The 19,361-nt window shown below is 45.8% G+C and overlaps 1 protein-coding gene across 1 annotated transcript; it reads left to right on the forward strand.

Annotated features, from left to right (window-relative positions):
* The first annotated feature begins 4,277 nt into the window (after positions 1–4,277).
* LOC139578064 (elongation factor Tu, mitochondrial-like) lies at positions 4,278–19,085 on the forward strand. The gene is made up of 10 exons (XM_071405283.1): positions 4,278–4,369; positions 5,013–5,059; positions 5,288–5,432; positions 5,646–5,812; positions 11,610–11,879; positions 12,929–13,061; positions 13,737–13,841; positions 15,341–15,492; positions 18,432–18,551; positions 18,672–19,085. Exons 1-10 carry the CDS (start codon positions 4,300–4,302, stop codon positions 18,840–18,842), a joined length of 1,380 nt encoding a protein of 459 aa, XP_071261384.1. The 5' UTR covers positions 4,278–4,299; the 3' UTR covers positions 18,843–19,085.
* Positions 19,086–19,361: the final 276 nt, after the last annotated feature.

Consider the following 19,361-nt stretch of genomic DNA (forward strand, 5'->3'; position numbering starts at 1 on the left):
ACAGCGAGAGTTTGAAAATGTCAGTGAAGACACTTGCCAGTTGGTCAGCGCATGCTCGGAGTACACGTTCTGGTAATCTGTCTGGCCCAGCGGCCTTTGGAATGTTGACCTGTTTAAAGGTCTTACTCACATCGACTGCGGAGAGCGTGATCACACAGTCGTCCAGAACAGCTGATGCTCTCATGCATGTTTCAGTGTTACTTGCCTCGAAGCGAGCATAGCTCTATTTAGCTCGTCTGGTAGGCTCGTGTCACTGGGCAGCTCTCGGCTGTGCTTCCCTTTGTAGTCTGTAATAGTTTGCAACTCCTGCCACATTCGACGGGCATCGGGGCTGGTGTAGTACGACTCGATCTTATTCCTGTATTGACTCTTTGCCTGTTTTATGGTTAGTTGGAGGGCATAGAGGCATTCTTATACGCTCCCGGGTTAGAGTCCCACTCTTTGAAGCGGCAGCTCTACCATTAGCTCAGTGTGAATGTTGCCTGTAATCCATGTCTTCTGGTTGGGGTATGTACATACAGTCACTGTGGGGACGACGTCCTCGATGCACTTATTGATTGTTACGGGATTTTTGTGTTTAATGACTAAAATATGTATACATTTGACTTAGAATTATAACTCATAAATGTTGAATGTTATGTGTTCCTTGTTAGAAAGAATGGGTTTATCTTCAGACAGGCTAGAATGATGTCTCTACCCAGGGAGGGGAAAGACCTTGAGTTGGTTCTAGATAGTTTAACAGGTGGCAGACAGTAATGAGAACTCGAACTGTATTGCCATTGTATCCGAGAGGAGGTTGGACATTAAAACCTATGACATCATCTTTATTATATAACCTGATGTAAAATGTATTATGATCAGTACTCTCGAGAATAAACGCTATTGATTGATTGATTTTAAGACTGGTTTCTGTCCATTTGGCTGATAATTATCTTACAAATTCTTATTTATGGGCAGAGTGTTTTAATTGAATTGGTTGATAAACACAGGAATGAAATTCCTTTAACATTGATAAAGCCAGTGACTGATGTGGTGTACTCCTCAATGCCATCGGAAGAGTCCCAGAACATATTCCAGTCTGTGCTAGCAAAATAGTCCTGTAGTTTAGCATCTGCTTCATCTGACCACTTTTTTATAAACTGAGTCACTGGGGCATCCTGCTTTAATATTTGCTTGTAAGCAGGAATCAGGAGGATAGAGTTATGGTCAGATTTGCCAAATGGAGGGCGAGGGAGAGCTTTGTACGTGTCTCTGTGTGTGGAGTAAAGGTGGTCTAGAATTTGTTTCCCTCTGGTTGCACATTTAACATGCTGGTAGAAATTAGGAAAACTGATTTAAGTTTCCCTGCATTAAATTCCCCGGCCACTAGCCTCTGGATGAGCATTTTCCTGTTTGCTTATGGCGGAATACATCTCATTGAGTTCGGTTTTAGTGCCAGCCTTTGTCTGTGGTGGTATGTAGACAGCTACGAAAAATACAGATGAAAACTCTCTACAGCTTATCATGAGATACTCTACCTCAGGTGAGCAAAACCTTGAGACTTCCTTTGATATCGTGCAACAGCTATTGTTTACAAATATGCATAGGCCCCCACCCCGTGTCTTACCAGAGGCTGCTGTTCTGTCCTGCCGATAGAAAGTATAACCCACCAGCTGTATGTTCTTAATGTCGTCGTTCAGCCACGACTCGGTGAAACATAAGATATTACAGTTTTTAATGTCCTGTTGGTAGGATATACGTGCTTTCAGTTTGTCCCATTTATTTTCCAGTGATTGAACATTAGCTAGCAGAACAGAAGGCCAGGGCAGATTAGCCACTCATCGCCTGATTCTCACAAGGTATCCTGATCTCTTTCCGCAAAACCTACGTTTCCTTTTCCAGCGAATCACAGAGATCTGGGCCTGGTCGGGTGTCCGTAGTATATCCCTCGTGTCCGACTCTCCTCGTCCAATTTGAGGTGAGTAATCCCAGTCCTGATGTCCAGAAGCTCTTTTCAGTCATAAGAGACGAGAGCAGCAACATTATGTACAAAACAAGTTACGAACAACACAAAAACACAAAAAAATACCATGGTTGGTTAATTAAGAGCCGATAAGACGTTAGCCCTCCCCTTGAAACCAAAACAAGTTAAAAATAAAATCCATACGTGATAGGGAAACTAACTTAATCCACCCAAATAAAAATAGTACATTGACAAAACAAAACTCCCACTTCTTCCTTCTTTCAATTCTCCATATCTCCTTTCTCATGATCGAGGGCCTGAGAGGGTGGTACGGCCTGTGACAATATTCCATGTCACTCCTTCGCTGAGAAATCTTTCAGCCCCAGGAACCGGTCTGCCACTTCCACAATGATTTCTATTTTCCTGGACCTTCTCTCCACCTTGGCAGTGCCATTAATTACCATAGCTATAAAGGCCACAAAGTCCACCATCTTAAGTCCAGTGCTTCTCTCCTGTTACTGGGCAAGTGGGCATGAAGGTAATACATACCCAACCTTCCAGTACGTCGTAACGAACTAACTTACAAAACTCAGTTTTGGACGAGACTGACCTTACCTTTATTATCCTATTTACACTTTGGAGTAAATTTTGACCGTAGAATTAATGTTTCTAACTCATATCGATGCCACATAGGCCATTTAAAACCAGAGAAGTTGGTTCTAAGGGGCAGTTAAAACCACCACAGTTCAGAGATCAAAGAGTACAAACCAAAGATTTGGAGTTGAGTTAAAATTAGTTGTCAGACTAAAGGAGTAGAGGGACCTGAGACCTTAGCATGTTTGAGGGCATATACACACACACACGCACACATGCGCGCACACACACACACACACACACACACACACACACACACACACACACACACACACACACACACACACACACACACACACACACACACACACACACACACACACACACACACACACACACACACACACACACACACACACACACACACACACAAACACCTAATGATGTGTGAGGACAAAATGAAGGATGATTCGGAACCTGTCTGATGGAGAGGACAGGAGAGGTTTTAAAATGCTCCATCTTAGAGGTGTCAGACCCGAGGGGAGTGGGAAATAAATGCATTGTAAAGATCTTGGTAATTTTTCAAGTGTATGCAGAAGGGAGAAGGCGAGATGTCCAAGATGTGGAAAAGATCATATCATGTGTTATAAAAGTGATGAAAATGTGACATGTTGCAATTGTGGTGGGAACCATGAAGCCACGTCTTTAAAAAAAAAAAATGCCCCTTTTGCATGGTATCCAATTGTTAGTAGTTACTGTATTGTCTCATTGCTACAACTCCCGTACGGACTCGGGAGAGACAAAGGTCAAGAGTCATGTGTCCTCTGAAACAACCAAACCAAGCCGCACTGCTTCTTAACACAGCGCGCATCCAACCCGGAAGCCAGCCGCACCAATGGGACGGAGGAAACACCGTACACCTGGCGACCTGGTCAGCGTGCATTGCACCCGGCCCGCCACAGGAGTCGCTAGTGTGCGATGAGGCAAGGACATCCCTACCGGCCAAACCCTCCCTAAACCAGACGACGCTAGGCCAATTGTGCATCGCCCCATGGGCCTCCCGGTCACGGCAGTGCCTGGGCTCAAACCCAGAGTCTCTGGTGGCACAGCCTTAGACCACTGCGCCACTCGGGAGGCCTGAAGCCACGTCTTCTGAATAACCCACAAGGGTGAAAGAGAATGAGGAGGCCAAAGTCAGGGCTGTCCAAAGGATATCACATGCAGTAGCTGTTAAAAAGGTTGAGGGTTTGAATGGTGCACCTGAAGAGTCCTTGGGGGTGGATAGGCCTTCACTGCAGGCTGCAGGGGTTGCCTTTCACCAGCAGGATCTTGACATTTTAAAGTTTAATAAGGTGAACTTTGTGGCCTTTATAGCTATGGTAATTAATGGCACTGCCAAGGTGGAGAGAAGGTCGAGGAAAATAGAAATCATTGTGGAAGTGGCGGAGCGGTTCCTGGGGCTGAAAGATTTCTCAGCGAAGGAGTGACATGGAATATTGTCACAGGCCGTACCACCCTCTCAGGCCCTCGATCATGAGAAAGGAGATATGGAGAATTGAAAGAAGGAAGAAGTGAGAGTTTTGTTTTGTCAATGTACTATTTTTATTTGGGTGGATTAAGTTAGTTTCCCTATCACGTATGGATTTTCTTTTTACCTTGTTTTGGTTTTAACCCATCCAGTTGGTGGCGGCCACACACCTTTTTGGGTTGTTGTCCGCCATATAACCCACAGACGAAGAAGAAGAAGAAACAGTTACCATGTAATGACGTCACTTTCATTCCCTTGTCAGTCCAAGATGGCGGCGCTCGTTGGGTTTCGTGCATGTTTCTCTGGTTAGTTAAAGTTATACAATGCATTCACAACCACACGCCCAATATTGTAATTTACTGCGTTCAATTATTAATAATCTTTATTTACCATTATAATGTTTTGCTTTTTAATCGCGACGAAACGTATGTGGTGTTTGAATTAACCCTAGTGAGCAAGGATGCTGTAGCAGGCTAGCCGCTCTACTCGTTCCGCAGGCAGAGCAAGGTCACGTTAAATAATATTAGTTAAACTAGCTATCTCTTGCGTTGTGAAAACGTTAGGCCTATCAGAAACGTGTCAGACACAGTTAAAAACGAAATTAGTTTTCTAACGATGTAGCTAGCGTCAGACACATTTGCATTTTGAAGGCATAACATACAGCGAACAGTAACGTGTATTGATGTAGCCTAGGTTATAACAGATAACTAGCCTATACACATTATGGATGGCCTAGCTTCGTCCCGCAACATAGCTAAGGGGTTTTGTTGTGACATTAGTCTTATGAGTTGTATATAATAAAACCAATGTCTCAACATAATCCCTTATGTTGCAGGACGAAGCTAGATGGCGCTAAGCCATGTATGTACACCTTGTCATATTTAGCTAGCGACTTCTCTTGACACAGTCGACGGTCACCTGATTACTAAATACATGTTATCATTCTAGCCCTTCAGCTTTCCTCACCGGGTCTCCTGCACAGCTCCTATAAACTGGTGAGTACCTAGACAGTGTTTTGAGTATGCAGTCATTCACACATCCTATGGCTAACCAATCAGGGATATAAAATCACAGTCCTAGGGGGTAGTAATGTTTGCTGGTTTTAGTAATGCATTGGGTGGCAAACTGGGTTCACGATTGCCTTTTTTGGACTGATCTCCTGCCCATATGTGTCTTCTGTTCCTGCTGTCCATCAAACACTCTTCATCCTTTTTCTCTCTCAGTGTGTAGTGCCATTTACTCGGCGGAACTTTGCAGCAGAGGCCAAGGCCAAGAAAACGTACGCAAGAGACAAGCCCCATGTGAACATTGGCACGATCGGCCATGTTGACCATGGCAAGACAACTCTAACGGCTGCCATCACCAAAGGTAACTGATGTCACCTTTTATTTTTCTCACTTTACATCTGTATTATTGAATTCAAACTAAACAGATAACAAGCGTGCTTGAAACCCACTGAGTTACTGTGGACTGTTGACCAATCAAAGCATTTGCCAGCAAAATAACAATGTTCTGTCAGATGCTGTGTGTTCTATATTTGATGCTGTTGTATGTTTCTAATTGAGCCTTTGTGTTTCCCAGTGCTGGCTGAGGCTGGAGGCGCCCGCTATAAGAAGTATGAGGACATTGACAATGCCCCCGAGGAGAAGGCCAGGGGCATCACCATCAATGCATCCCATGTAGAGTACACCACAGCCAATAGACACTATGCACACACAGACTGCCCGGGCCATGCTGACTACGTCAAGGTAACACAAGCGCCTGAACACACATGTTATTCCCATTCTAAAATCCACCCCAAACCCATACCTCTCTGTTGCCTGGCTACCCAAACTCCTTGCTTCAGCCAAATGCCAGGCTACATCCACGGACGAGAGTTTTTGTGACACAATGAATCTGTATCTGAGTACCTACCTGATGATTTCTAGAACACAAACACATTGTAACCATTCTGATTGGTCCCAGAAACTGATGGGTTAGGCCAGAGCCAGAACACACGTGGGTAAAGCGGTGGTTTGAAAATTCGTCATTGGCTTTGATACTCTGATTGGTAAGAGACGATCCAATCACTGATGACTTTTGTTTTGTACAACACCCATCATTTTGACGTCACCACAAACTAAAATGATGGCAGTCTCAGACTGAAGTATGTAACGAACATAGAGCAGTGGAAGAATTCAGTTTGAGTCGTCAGGTTAACCCCTCTGTGGGTTTGAGAAGATCTGACAGGATTGGATGGGTACACGGCACAGGGATGTTCGTCATGTTGCTTATCCATAACCCTGAGGCCCGTTTTCACAAAGTCTCAGTAGGAGTGCTGATCTAGGATCAGTTCCTCCCTCTTATTCAGACCTGCCAACCTGCACGCATTTTGCATACCATGCACGCAATTTGAGATCAAAGTACTCCGGTTAAAGAAACGACTCTAAAATATACAGAACACATTATTGATTTTGACTCAACCATCTGATGTTGGAGCTGAGCCAATCAGAGGTCCTGGGCGAGGAGAGAATCTCTCGCTCTCTGCTTTAGTATTATTTGCTCCCTCCAGCTGGATGGCAGCTCTCCACTTGGTCTGTTGATACCACTGATGTGTGAGGAATACAGGGAGGGTAATGGCTGTGTTAGTCAAGCACATAACCACTATTATTTGGTAGGTGGCTCCTTAGCTAAGGCGTCATTACGAAGAAAGTAGTTAGCTACAGCGTTTAGTCAACGAAGTGAAAACACTTTTTTTTGCCCACAGATGCTTTGATCTCCACCACTGTAGTAGGCGCGAGCGCATTGACAAGCAAGGACACGTGCAGTGCATCGGTAGTTCAGTGCACGTCGCTGCGTGGATGGAAACGGACATGGCCGTGGGAGCTGTTCCACTAATAGTCTTTCACCGTTAAAGACTAGTAGTCCCATGTTAATGAATCAGTTGTTGATCTGTCCTGCTCATATAGCTGGAGGTCAACAGTAGGCTGCTAATGATGTGGTAATAGTCAGGTCAGCCATGACAACAAGGCGTGTTGAATGAATGGCAGCCTGGTAGTCAGACCTGACTGGATGGATGAGGTCAGGGATGACAACAAGGCATGTTGAATGAATGGCAGCCTGGTAGTCAGACCTCACTGGATGGATGAGGTCAGGGATGACAACAAGGCATGTTGAATGAATGGCAGCCTGGTAGTCAGACCTCACTGGATGGATGATGTCAGGGATGACAACAAGGCATGTTGAATGAATGGCAGCCTGATAGTCAGACCTCACTGGATGGATGAGGTCAGGGATGACAACAAGGCATGTTGAATGAATGGCAGCCTGGTAGTCAGACCTCACTGGATGAATGAGGTCAGGGATGACAACAAGGCATGTTGAATGAATGGCAGCCTGGTAGTCAGACCTCACTGGATGGATGAGGTCAGGGATGACAACAAGGCATGTTGAATGAATGGCAGCCTGGTAGTCAGACCTAACTGGATGGATGAGGTCAGGGATGACGACAAGGCATGTTGAATGAATGGCAGCCTGGTAGTCAGACCTCACTGGATGAATGAGGTCAGGGATGGAGATCTGGAACCAGCTCATATAGACCTAGTTCAGTTGTTTTATATTCCAGATAGCCTACAGTCAGCTGGACTACTACAGTCAGCAGGACTACTACAGTCAGCAGGACTACTACAGTCAGCAGGACTACTACAGTCAGCTGGACTACTACAGTCAGCTGGACTACTACAGTCAGCAGGACTACTACAGTCAGCTGGACTACTACAGTCAGCTGGACTACTACAGTCAGCTGGTCTACTACAGTCAGCTGGACTACTACACTCAGCTGGACTACTACAGTCAGCTGGACTACTACAGTCAGCAGGACTACTACAGTCAGCTGGACTACTACAGTCAGCAGGACTGCTACAGTCAGCTGGACTACTACAGTCAGCTGGACTACTACAGTCAGCTGGACTACTACAGTCAGCTGGACTGCTACAGTCAGCTGGACTACTACAGTCAGCTGGACTACTACAGTCAGCTGGACTGCTACAGTCAGCAGGACTGCTACAGTCAGCTGGACTGCTACAGTCAGCAGGACTACTACAGTCAGCTGGACTAATACAGTCAGCAGGACTACTACAGTCAGCAGGACTACTACAGTCAGCTGGACTACTACAGTCAGCAGGACTACTACAGTCAGCAGGACTACTACAGTCAGCTGGACTAATACAGTCAGCTGGACTACTACAGTCAGCTGGACTACTACAGTCAGCTGGACTACTACAGTCAGCTGGACTACTACACTCAGCTGGACTACTACACTCAGCTGGACTACTACAGTCAGCAGGACTACTACAGTCAGCAGGACTACTACAGTCAGCAGGACTGCTACAGTCAGCTGGTCTACTACAGTCAGCTGGACTACTACAGTCAGCAGGTATACTACAGTCAGCAGGACTGCTACAGTCAGCTGGTCTACTACAGTCAGCTGGACTACTACAGTCAGCTGGTCTACTACACTCAGCTGGACTACTACAGTCAGCTGGACTGCTACAGTCAGCTGGACTACTACAGTCAGCAGGACTACTACAGTCAGCTGGACTACTACAGTCAGCTGGTCTACTACAGTCAGCTGGTCTACTACAGTCAGCTGGTCTACTACACTCAGCTGGACTACTACAGTCAGCTGGACTGCTACAGTCAGCTGGACTACTACAGTCAGCAGGACTACTACAGTCAGCTGGACTACTACACTCAGCTGGACTACTACACTCAGCTGGACTACTACAGTCAGCTGGACTGCTACAGTCAGCAGGTATACTACAGTCAGCAGGTATACTACAGTCAGCAGGACTGCTACAGTCAGCTGGTCTACTACAGTCAGCTGGACTACTACAGTCAGCTGGACTACTACACTCAGCTGGACTACTACAGTCAGCTGGACTAATACAGTCAGCAGGACTACTACAGTCAGCAGGACTACTACAGTCAGCAGGACTACTACAGTCAGCTGGACTACTACAGTCAGCTGGACTACTACAGTCAGCTGGACTACTACAGTCAGCTGGACTGATACAGTCAGCTGGACTACTACAGTCAGCTGGTCTACTACAGTCACCTGGTCTGCTACAGTCACCTGGTCTGCTACAGTCACCTGGACTGCTACAGTCAGCTGGACTACTACAGTCAGCTGGACTGATACAGTCAGCTGGACTGCTACAGTCAGCTGGACTACTGCAGTCAGCAGGACTACTACACTCAGCTGGACTACTACAGTCAGCTGGACTGATACAGTTAGCAGGACTACTGCAGTCAGCTGGTCTACTACAGTCAGCTAGTCAGCTGGTCTACTACAGTCAGCTGGTCTACTACAGTCAGCTGGACTACTACAGTCAGCTGGACTACTACACTCAGCTGGTCTACTACAGTCAGCTGGACTGCTACAGTCAGCAGGACTACTAACGTCAGCAGGACTACTAACGTCAGCAGGTCTGATACAGTCAGCTGGACTGCTACAGTCAGCTGGACTGCTACAGTCAGCTGGACTGCTACAGTCAGCTGGTCTACTACACTCAGCTGGTCTACTACAGTCAGCAGGTCTACTACAGTCAGCAGGTCTACTACAGTCAGCTGGTCTACTACAGTCAGCTGGTCTACTACAGTCAGCTGGTCTGCTACAGTCAGCTGTTCTGCTACAGTCAGCAGGACTACTACAGTACTACAGTCAGCAGGACTACTACAGTACTACAGTCAGCAGGACTACTACAGTCAGCAGGACTGCTACAGTCAGCTGGTCTGCTACAGTCAGTCTGCTACAGTCAGCTGGTCTACTACAGTCAGCTGGACTACTACAGTCAGCAGGACTGCTACAGTCAGCTGGACTGCTACAGTCAGCTGGTCTACTACACTCAGCTGGTCTACTACACTCAGCTGGACTGCTACAGTCAGCTGGACTACTACAGTCAGCAGGACTGAAACAGTCAGCTGGACTGCTACAGTCAGCTGGTCTACTACACTCAGCTGGTCTACTACAGTCAGCAGGTCTACTACAGTCAGCTGTTCTGCTACAGTCAGCTGGTCTACTACAGTCAGTCTGCTACAGTCAGCTGTTCTGCTACAGTCAGCTGTTCTGCTACAGTCAGCAGGACTACTACAGTACTACAGTCAGCAGGACTACTACAGTACTACAGTCAGCAGGACTACTACAGTCAGCAGGACTGCTACAGTCAGCTGGACTGCTACAGTCAGTCCGCTACAGTCAGCTGTTCTGCTACAGTCAGTCTGCTACAGTCAGCTGGTCTACTACAGTCAGCTGGTCTACTACAGTCAGCTGGACTGCTACAGTCAGCAGGACTACTACAGTACTACAGTCAGCAGGACTACTACAGTACTACAGTCAGCAGGACTACTACAGTCAGCAGGACTGCTACAGTCAGCTGGACTGCTACAGTCAGTCCGCTACAGTCAGCTGTTCTGCTACAGTCAGCTGGACTGCTACAGTCAGTCTGCTACAGTCAGCTGGTCTACTACAGTCAGCTGGACTACTACAGTCAGCAGGACTGCTACAGTCAGCAGGACTGCTACAGTCAGCAGGACTGCTACAGTCAGCAGGACTGCTACATTGCATCCAGTAATTTAATTATTCTGAATTTTCTCCACAAACAAAATGAAAACAGTTTATATTTTCACTGGACTTTCCACAAAAAGACAACTATTAATTAGAATAATCATTACCCCTAAATTGAACCTAGAACATTTTTGAAAGCTTCATCGAGACCACTTCAGTTTTATTTAGTCTCAAACAAGACTTCTGTGTTGGCTACATTGTTTGATATAATTTAAGACTCTAGGTTTCAGGAAATGGCAGTTACAGGTTTTTCAAAATTGCTAAATGCTTCCAACTTCCTGAGGGGGAAGTTGACTAAACCGCTCCGGATCTCCCCCTACCCAACCTTTGGCTTACATCAGCACCACTTTGTCAGAAAATCCTAGGGAGAGCCCTGATTGCACATTTAAACGTATTTCTAGTTAACTACGGCGGCAGGTAGCCTAGTGGTTAGAGCGTTGGACTAGTGACCGAAATGTTGCAAGATAGAATTCCCGAGCTGACAAGGTAAACATCTGTTGTTCTGCCCCTGAACAAGGCAGTTAACACACTGTTCCTAGTCCGTCATTGAACATAAGAATTTGTTCTTAACTGACTTGCCTGGTAAAATATATATATATTTTTTTAAACCACTGGGGGTCCCAAAGTGTTTGGCAGGTCTGTAATTTCAAAGGCAAAACCGACCCTAGATCTCTACTCCTACTGAGACACTGTGATTACGGGACCAGAATTTTAATGGGGGTTAGAGGCTAGGGGCATTGGATCAAATCCACGTTGATTTGTCACGGGATACAGCAGGTATAAACAGTACCGAGAGATGGTGACTAGCAGGCCCATCCTCAACAATGCAGTATTCAATATGAAAGGTAAAGAAATAGAGAATGACAGTATGAAAGGTAAAGAAATAGAGAATGACAGTATGAAAGGTCACACAAGGTGACATGTTGACCTTTCTCCTATAGAACATGATCACAGGCACGGCTCAGCTGGACGGCTGCATCCTGGTGGTGGCGGCCACGGACGGACAGATGCCCCAGACCAGGGAGCACCTCCTGCTGGCCCGGCAGATCGGCGTGGAGCACGTGGTGGTGTTTGTGAACAAGGCGGATGCGGTGGAGGACAAGGAGATGCTGGAGCTGGTTGAGCTGGAGATCAGAGAGCTGCTCACAGAGTTTGGCTACGACGGTGAGAACACGCCCGTCGTCATCGGCTCGGCCCTCTGTGCCCTGGAGGTGAGTGCATGGTACGAGGTAGGGTTGGGGCGGTGACAGAATAACCTCACAACTTCAGATAGGCTATCAGCTCGCTGGCAAGGTTGATCCATTTTATTTGACCGATTTAAAATACAAACGGCTTCAGCCATGTTAGTACAATAATACAAACATGCGACATAATTGAGGTTTAAAAACACAAAGTCAACTGACTTATTTCAATGTGCTCCTTTTAGGTAGCCTCACAAATCCTCCTCACCCCGCGAGCTTACATTAAACACTGCAGGGGTGTCAGTCTGGTAGGGGTGTCAGTCTGGTAGGGGTGTCAGTCTGGTAGGGGTGTCAGTCTGGTAGGGGTGTCAGTCTGGTAGGGGTGTCAGTCTGGTAGGGCTGCGATAGCATGAGCCCCATCTTTTCTATCACCGTTGCTTCTGGACCAATCAGCATCCTCTGAACTATGGGGGTGGTTTAGTTGATGACGGACACGTAGCGTCGTTGTTGACAGGCAGTAGACAACAACACATGTGACGTCATACTTCCAAGGTGATGGCTAAATATAAAGCTTTACATGACAGTCTGAACTCTGCTAAATAAACTCTGCTCCCTATCAGAGCTGCTCCATTCTGTGTGAAAGCATCTCATCTAAATTAGAGAACGGAAGGCTATCTGAGGTTACTGTCATCGCTACAGTTTGGCAAAAACATTAGGTGCAAATTCATTAAGATATACCCCTGGCTGATGTTGGGCTACAATTTTTATTTTCACTTTGACATGTATATATTTATCTGCCTTTTTTGGCTCATTTAGCCGATTTGTCCTGCTGTTCGATATGCCTTTCTCTTGAAAGATGGCAAGTGCTTGTGTTACTTCCGAAAAATGCAGCACGGTGGTCTCTCTTCTGATTGGTTTGAAGGTGATCCAATCACCTTTGAATTTGTTTTGTGTAACGCCTCTTGGCTCAAACGGTATCCCTTCCAGACAGACAGCGCAGCGGTAATCAGTCTGGTAATTATGAGGCTAGCTTTTAGGTGAAACCTTACCTGTTGTCTCACCTCGTCTCACCTCCCCAGAACAAACAGCCTGACCTGGGGGTGAACGCAGTGCTGAAGCTCCTAGCAATAGTGGATGAATATGTCCCTCTGCCCAAGAGAGAGCTGGAGAAACCCTTCCTGCTGCCTATCGAGGGAGTCTACTCGATCCCAGGTGACTGACAACTAGCTCAAATCGTATAGAAACCCAGATTTGTCATTTAGTTAAAAAGCTGTGTTGCCACTAGGTAGTTTCTCTTCACTATGCCATTGATCTGACTCATTGTTAAGCTATTTAAAATGACATCATTCAGAAGTAGTGCAGGGATAAATTCAAGCTCTTCCACTGTGCACTTCAGATAGTGTTTCCTGATGAACACATGACAATAGATAAAACACTGCTATAGGATCCCACTGTTCCGTGCATACAGAGCCTGCCCCCTTGCTAGGCTCATCCCAGTGTTTGACAACGGTTTCCGTAGCCACTGAGCTATCTTGATAACTGAATCATTTCAAAGATGTTTTATGTCTGTGCAGCATGTGTTTTGTGATGGGAACAACGTGCCTGTTTCCTGTACATCTGTGTAGGAATAATCAGTATATCTATAACATTCCGTTCTCCTCTCCCTGTCGTTGTGACTTAGTGACAGTAATTGTTTGGAAGCACTTGTATCAGTTTCCTTTGTACCTTTCTGTTTCACCGTTTATTTGATTGATGCACGTGTGATGTACTTGTCCCGTCAGCTGTCAGTGCTCCTGTCTCTGTTCTGATCTGTCTGTTGTCTAACCACGTCTCCCTCTGGGTATCAAAACCATTTATTAAACGTGTATTCATTCATCCCTCTTTCAGGCAGGGGTACGGTGGTGACTGGCACTTTGGAGAGGGGTGTCATTAAGAAGGGCGACGACTGTGAGTTTGTGGGGCACAACCGTGCCTTCAAGTCTGTGGTCACTGGTAAGTGAATGGGGAGCCACAACACTATAGAAAGATTGATTTCAATTAATTTCCAACAATTCTATTTTTTGTCATTCATAGAGCTTTCATTCTTCTAATTGTAGAGCTGTAGCACACAGGTAACAGATGCTGTAAAACTGTGTTCTATTACTGTGTTCATATTTCTAGAATTATTCCTGTAAGTACAGTTTAACACTATCATTGCTGTTCATTGTCACAGTGGACTGACAACAATAGCCCGAACCCCTAGTACAGAGTACTAACAAAACTACAACTAACCCCTAGTACAGAGTACTGGCAGAATTAGCCCTAACCCCTAGTACAGAGTGGTGACAGAACTAGTCCTAACCCCTAGTACAGAGTGGTGACAGAACTAGTCCTAACCCCTAGTACAGAGTGGTGACAGAACTAGTCCTAACCCCTAGTACAGAGTGGTGACAGAACTAGTCCTACCCCCTAGTACAGAGTGGTGACAGAACTAGTCCTAACCCCTAGTACAGAGTACTGACAGAACTACAACTAACCCCTAGTACAGAGTACTGGCAGAATTAGCCCTAACCCCTAGTACAGAGTGGTGACAGAACTAGTCCTAACCCCTAGTACAGAGTGGTGACAGAACTAGTCCTAACCCCTAGTACAGAGTGGTGACAGAACTAGTCCTAACCCCTAGTACAGAGTGGTGACAGAACTAGTCCTAACCCCTAGTACAGAGTACTGGCAGAACTAGTCCTAACCCCTAGTACAGAGTGGTGACAGAACTAGTCCTAACCCCTAGTACAGAGTGGTGACAGAACTAGTCCTAACCCCTAGTACAGAGTGGTGACAGAACTAGTCCTAACCCCTAGTACAGAGTGGTGACAGAACTAGTCCTAACCCCTAGTACAGAGTGGTGACAGAACTAGTCCTAACCCCTAGTACAGAGTGGTGACAGAACTAGTCCTAACCCCTAGTACAGAGTGGTGACAGAACTAGTCCTAACCCCTAGTACAGAGTGGTGACAGAACTAGTCCTAACCCCTAGTACAGAGTGGTGACAGAACTAGTCCTAACCCCTAGTACAGAGTGGTGACAGAACTAGTCCTAACCCCTAGTACAGAGTGGTGACAGAACTAGTCCTAACCCCTAGTACAGAGTGGTGACAGAACTAGTCCTAACCCCTAGTACAGAGTGGTGACAGAACTAGTCCTAACCCCTAGTACAGAGTGGTGACAGAACTAGTCCTAACCCCTAGTACAGAGTGGTGACAGAACTAGTGCTAACCCCTAGTACAGACAGAACTAGCTCTAACACCAAGTTACAACTACAACAGTTTCTCCACTGCACTTCTAGCACTAATTACCCCCTAATAAGACTACTGGACAGAGTTACCCATAATATCCCTCTGGTAACCCCTCAACTCCATCCAAAACCTCCAAACACACCACCATTCTGAGTCTAATTGTTCTCCCTTCACCTCCCTTCTCATCTCTCGTTCCCTCGCTCCCCCTCTCTCCTCCCCAGGCATTGAGATGTTCCACCAGTCTCTGGACAGAGCCGAGGCAGGAGACAACCTGGGGGCTCTGGTCCGAGGGCTGAAGAGGGAGGACATTAGGAGAGGCATGGTGATGAGCAAACCAGGCTCCATCCAGCCCCACCAGAAAGTCCAGGCCCAGGTCTGTATCATATAATAAATAAAGTCCAGGTCTGTATCATAAATAAATAAAGTCCAGGTCTATATCATATAATAAATAAAGTCCAGGTCTGTATGATAAATAAAGCCCAGGTCTGTATCTTCAGCTAGCAGCCCTAGAGGAGTGTGAACTGTTGGTGAAGGATATTGATCTCATCCCGTCAGTAGAGGATGCCTGGACATTTTTTTTAAATGCCTTCCTCACCATCTTGAATAAGCATGCCCCATTCAAGAAATGTAGAACCAGGAACAGATATAGCCCTTGGTTTTCTCCAGACCTGACTGCCCTTGACCAGCACAAAAACATCCTATGGCGTTCTGCATTAGCATCGAATAGCCCCCGTGATATGCAACTTTTCAGGGAAGTTAGGAACCAATATACACAGGCAGTTAGAAAAGCTAAGGCTAGCTTTTTCAAGCAGAAATTTGCTTCCTGCAACACAAATTCAAAAAAGTTCTGGGACACTGTAAAGTCCATGGAGAATAAGAACACCTCCTCCCAGCTTCCAACTGCTCTGAAGATAGGAAACACTGTCACCACCGACAAATCCACTATAATTGAGAATTTCAATAAGCATTTTTCTACGGCTGGCCATGCTTTCCACCTGGCTGCCCCTACCCCGGACAACAGCACTGCCCTCCCCTCTGCTACTCGCCCAAGCCTTCCCCATTTCTCTTTCTCCCAAATACAGTCAGCTGATGTTCTAAAAGAGCTGCAAAATCTGGACCCTTACAAATCAGCCGGGCTAGATAATCTGGACCCTTTCTTTCTAAAACTATCTGCTGAAATTGTTGCCACCCCTATTACTAGCCTTTTCAACCTCTCTTTCGTGTCGTCTGAGATTCCCAAAGATTGGAAAGCAGCTGCGGTTATCCCCCTCTTCAAAGGGGGGGACACTCTTGACCCTAACAGCTACAGACCTATATCTATCCTACCCTGCCTTTCTAAGGTCTTCGAAAGCCAAGTCAACAAACAGATTACCGACCATTTCGAATCCCACCATACCTTCTCCGCAATGCAATCTGGTTTCAGAGCTGGTCATGGGTGCACCTCAGCCACGCTCAAGGTCATAAACGATATCTTAACCGCCATCGATAGGAAACAATACTGTGCAGCCGTATTCATTGACCTGGCCAAGGCTTTTGACTCTGTCAATCACCACATCCTCATCGGCAGACTCGACAGCCTTGGTTTCTCTAATGATTGCCTCGCCTGGTTCACCAACTACTTCTCTGATCGAGTTCAGTGTGTCAAATCGGAGGGTCTGTTGTCCGGGCCTCTGGCAGTCTCCATGGGGGTGCCACAGGGTTCAATTCTTGGACCGACTCTCTTCTCTGTATACATCAATGATGTCGCTCTTGCTGCTGGTGATTCTCTGATCCACCTCTACGCAGACGACACTATTCTGTATACTTCTGGCCCTTCTTTTGACACTGTGTTAACAACCCTCCAGGCGAGCTTCAATGCCATACAACTCTCCTTCCGTGGCCTCCAATTGCTCTTAAATACAAGTAAAACTAAATGCATGCTCTTCAACCGATCGCTGCCTGCACCTGCCCGCCTGTCCAACATCACTACTCTGGACGGCTCTGACTTAGAATATGTGGACAACTACAAATACCTAGGTGTCTGGTTAGACTGTAAACTCTCCTTCCAGACTCACATCAAACATCTCCAATCCAAAGTTAAATCTAGAATTGGCTTCCTATTCCGCAACAAAGCATCCTTCACTCATGCTGCCAAACATACCCTTGTAAAACTGACCATCCTACCAATCCTCGACTTCGGTGATGTCATTTACAAAATAGCCTCCAAAACCCTACTCAATAAATTGGATGCAGTCTATCACAGTGCCATCCGTTTTGTCACCAAAGCCCCATATACTACCCACCACTGCGACCTGTACACTCTCGTTGGCTGGCCCTCGCTTCATACTCGTCGCCAAACCCACTGGTTCCAGGTCATCTACAAGACCCTGCTAGGTAAAGTCCCCCCTTATCTCAGCTCGCTGGTCACCATAGCAACACCTACCTGTAGCACGCGCTCCAGCAGGTATATCTCTCTGGTCACCCCCAAAACCAATTCTTCCTTTGGCCGCCTCTCCTTCCAGTTCTCTGCTGCCAATGACTGGAACGAACTACAAAAATCTCTGAAACTGGAAACACTTATCTCCCTCACTAGCTTTAAGCACCAGCTGTCAGAGCAGCTCATAGATTACTGCACCTGTACATAGCCCATCTATAATTTAGCCCAAACAACTACCTCTTTACCTACTGTATTTATTTATTTATTTTGCTCCTTTGCACCCCATTATTTCTGTCTCTACTTTGCGCTTTCTTCCACTGCAAACCAACCATTCCAGTGTTTTTAGTTTTTATTTTACTTGCTGTGTTGTATTTACTTCGCCACCATGGCCTTTTTATATTTTTATTTATTTATACATATATTTGTTTGCCTTCACCTCCCTTATCTCACCTCACTTGCTCACATTGTATATAGACTTATTTTTTTTCACTGTATCATTGACTATATGTTTGTTTTACTCCATGTGTAACTATGTGTTGTTGTATGTGTCGAACTGCTTTGCTTTATCTTGGCCAGGTCGCAATTGTAAATGAGAACGTGTTCTCAATTTGCCTACCTGGTTAAATAAAGGTTAAATAAAAAATAAAAAATAAAAACTGTTGGTGTACTGTATGCGTAGTGTTGCAGTCTAGTATTCCCAGTATATAGTCTCCTGAAATAATTTCCCTTTATTCAGCGTTTAAAATTTGACCCTCTTAACTATGGTATAGTATTTGTGGTATATTTGTAAATTGTGTTTATGAACTAGTGTATTATTCTCGTAGTCCAAGGTTAGGATATGTGTTCTTTAATTGAATGGCTGTAGAATCTGTCATTAAAACATCTCTTCATCCCAGGTCTATGTTCTGAGTAAGGAGGAGGGAGGCAGACACAAGCCCTTTGTCAGTAACTTCATGCCAGTCATGTTCTCACTCACCTGGGACATGGCCTGCAGGGTCTACCTGGCAGGAGACAAGGTATGTGTCCATCTGTCACCTTTTGAAATCTTTTTCCCCAATGTGATTTGTGTATTCTAAAATAAAGTGTGCAACATAGTTCCAGGGCTGTACTTTACCTTCTTCTCCTCTCTCTAACAGGACATGGTGATGCCAGGTGAAGACACATCTCTGACCCTCACGCTGCGCCAGCCTATGATTCTGGAGAAAGGTCAACGGTTCACTCTCAGAGATGGCAACAAAACTATTGGCACCGGCCTGGTTACTGACATACTGACCACCACAGAGGAAGACCAACACAACTGGGGCTGAGGAGAAAATATGGGAGGGAAGGGAGGGGGACTAATGGTGGGGAAGGAAGTATCTAGCTGTCCAATATATCGGTCTTTAGACACACACACACACACAGCAGTAAGGAGCTGCTGAGACTGCATGTCTCTCTGCTTTACTGACCAACCAGAAGACCCACAATGAGATGTTCAGAGTTGTCTTTCTGTGAAAAGACCAGACTGTCATTGTCCTCTTGTGTAATAAAATGTATTTAATAGTAGAACATCCTGCCTGTTTTCACATCTACTTCATTGTTTGGTGACTTTGTATAATAAAGGTGTTCTAGGTTCTTTAGATTCAGGTTTGGGCAGCAATAGTCCCCTGAACTAGCTGCTTCATATACCATTTAGAAACTATTAAAATATGGTATAGTAGTCACATTTATTTTGTTCCATGTCAAATCAATTTTAGTTGGCGCAACAGAGAACACCTTAAAGGCCTTGGCACACATACTGTACACAATCCATGTCTCAATTGTCTGAAGGCTTAAAAATCCTTCAA

Source organism: Salvelinus alpinus, chromosome 1 (assembly GCF_045679555.1).
Source record: "Salvelinus alpinus chromosome 1, SLU_Salpinus.1, whole genome shotgun sequence".
Classification (NCBI taxonomy): Eukaryota; Metazoa; Chordata; class Actinopteri; order Salmoniformes; family Salmonidae; genus Salvelinus; species Salvelinus alpinus.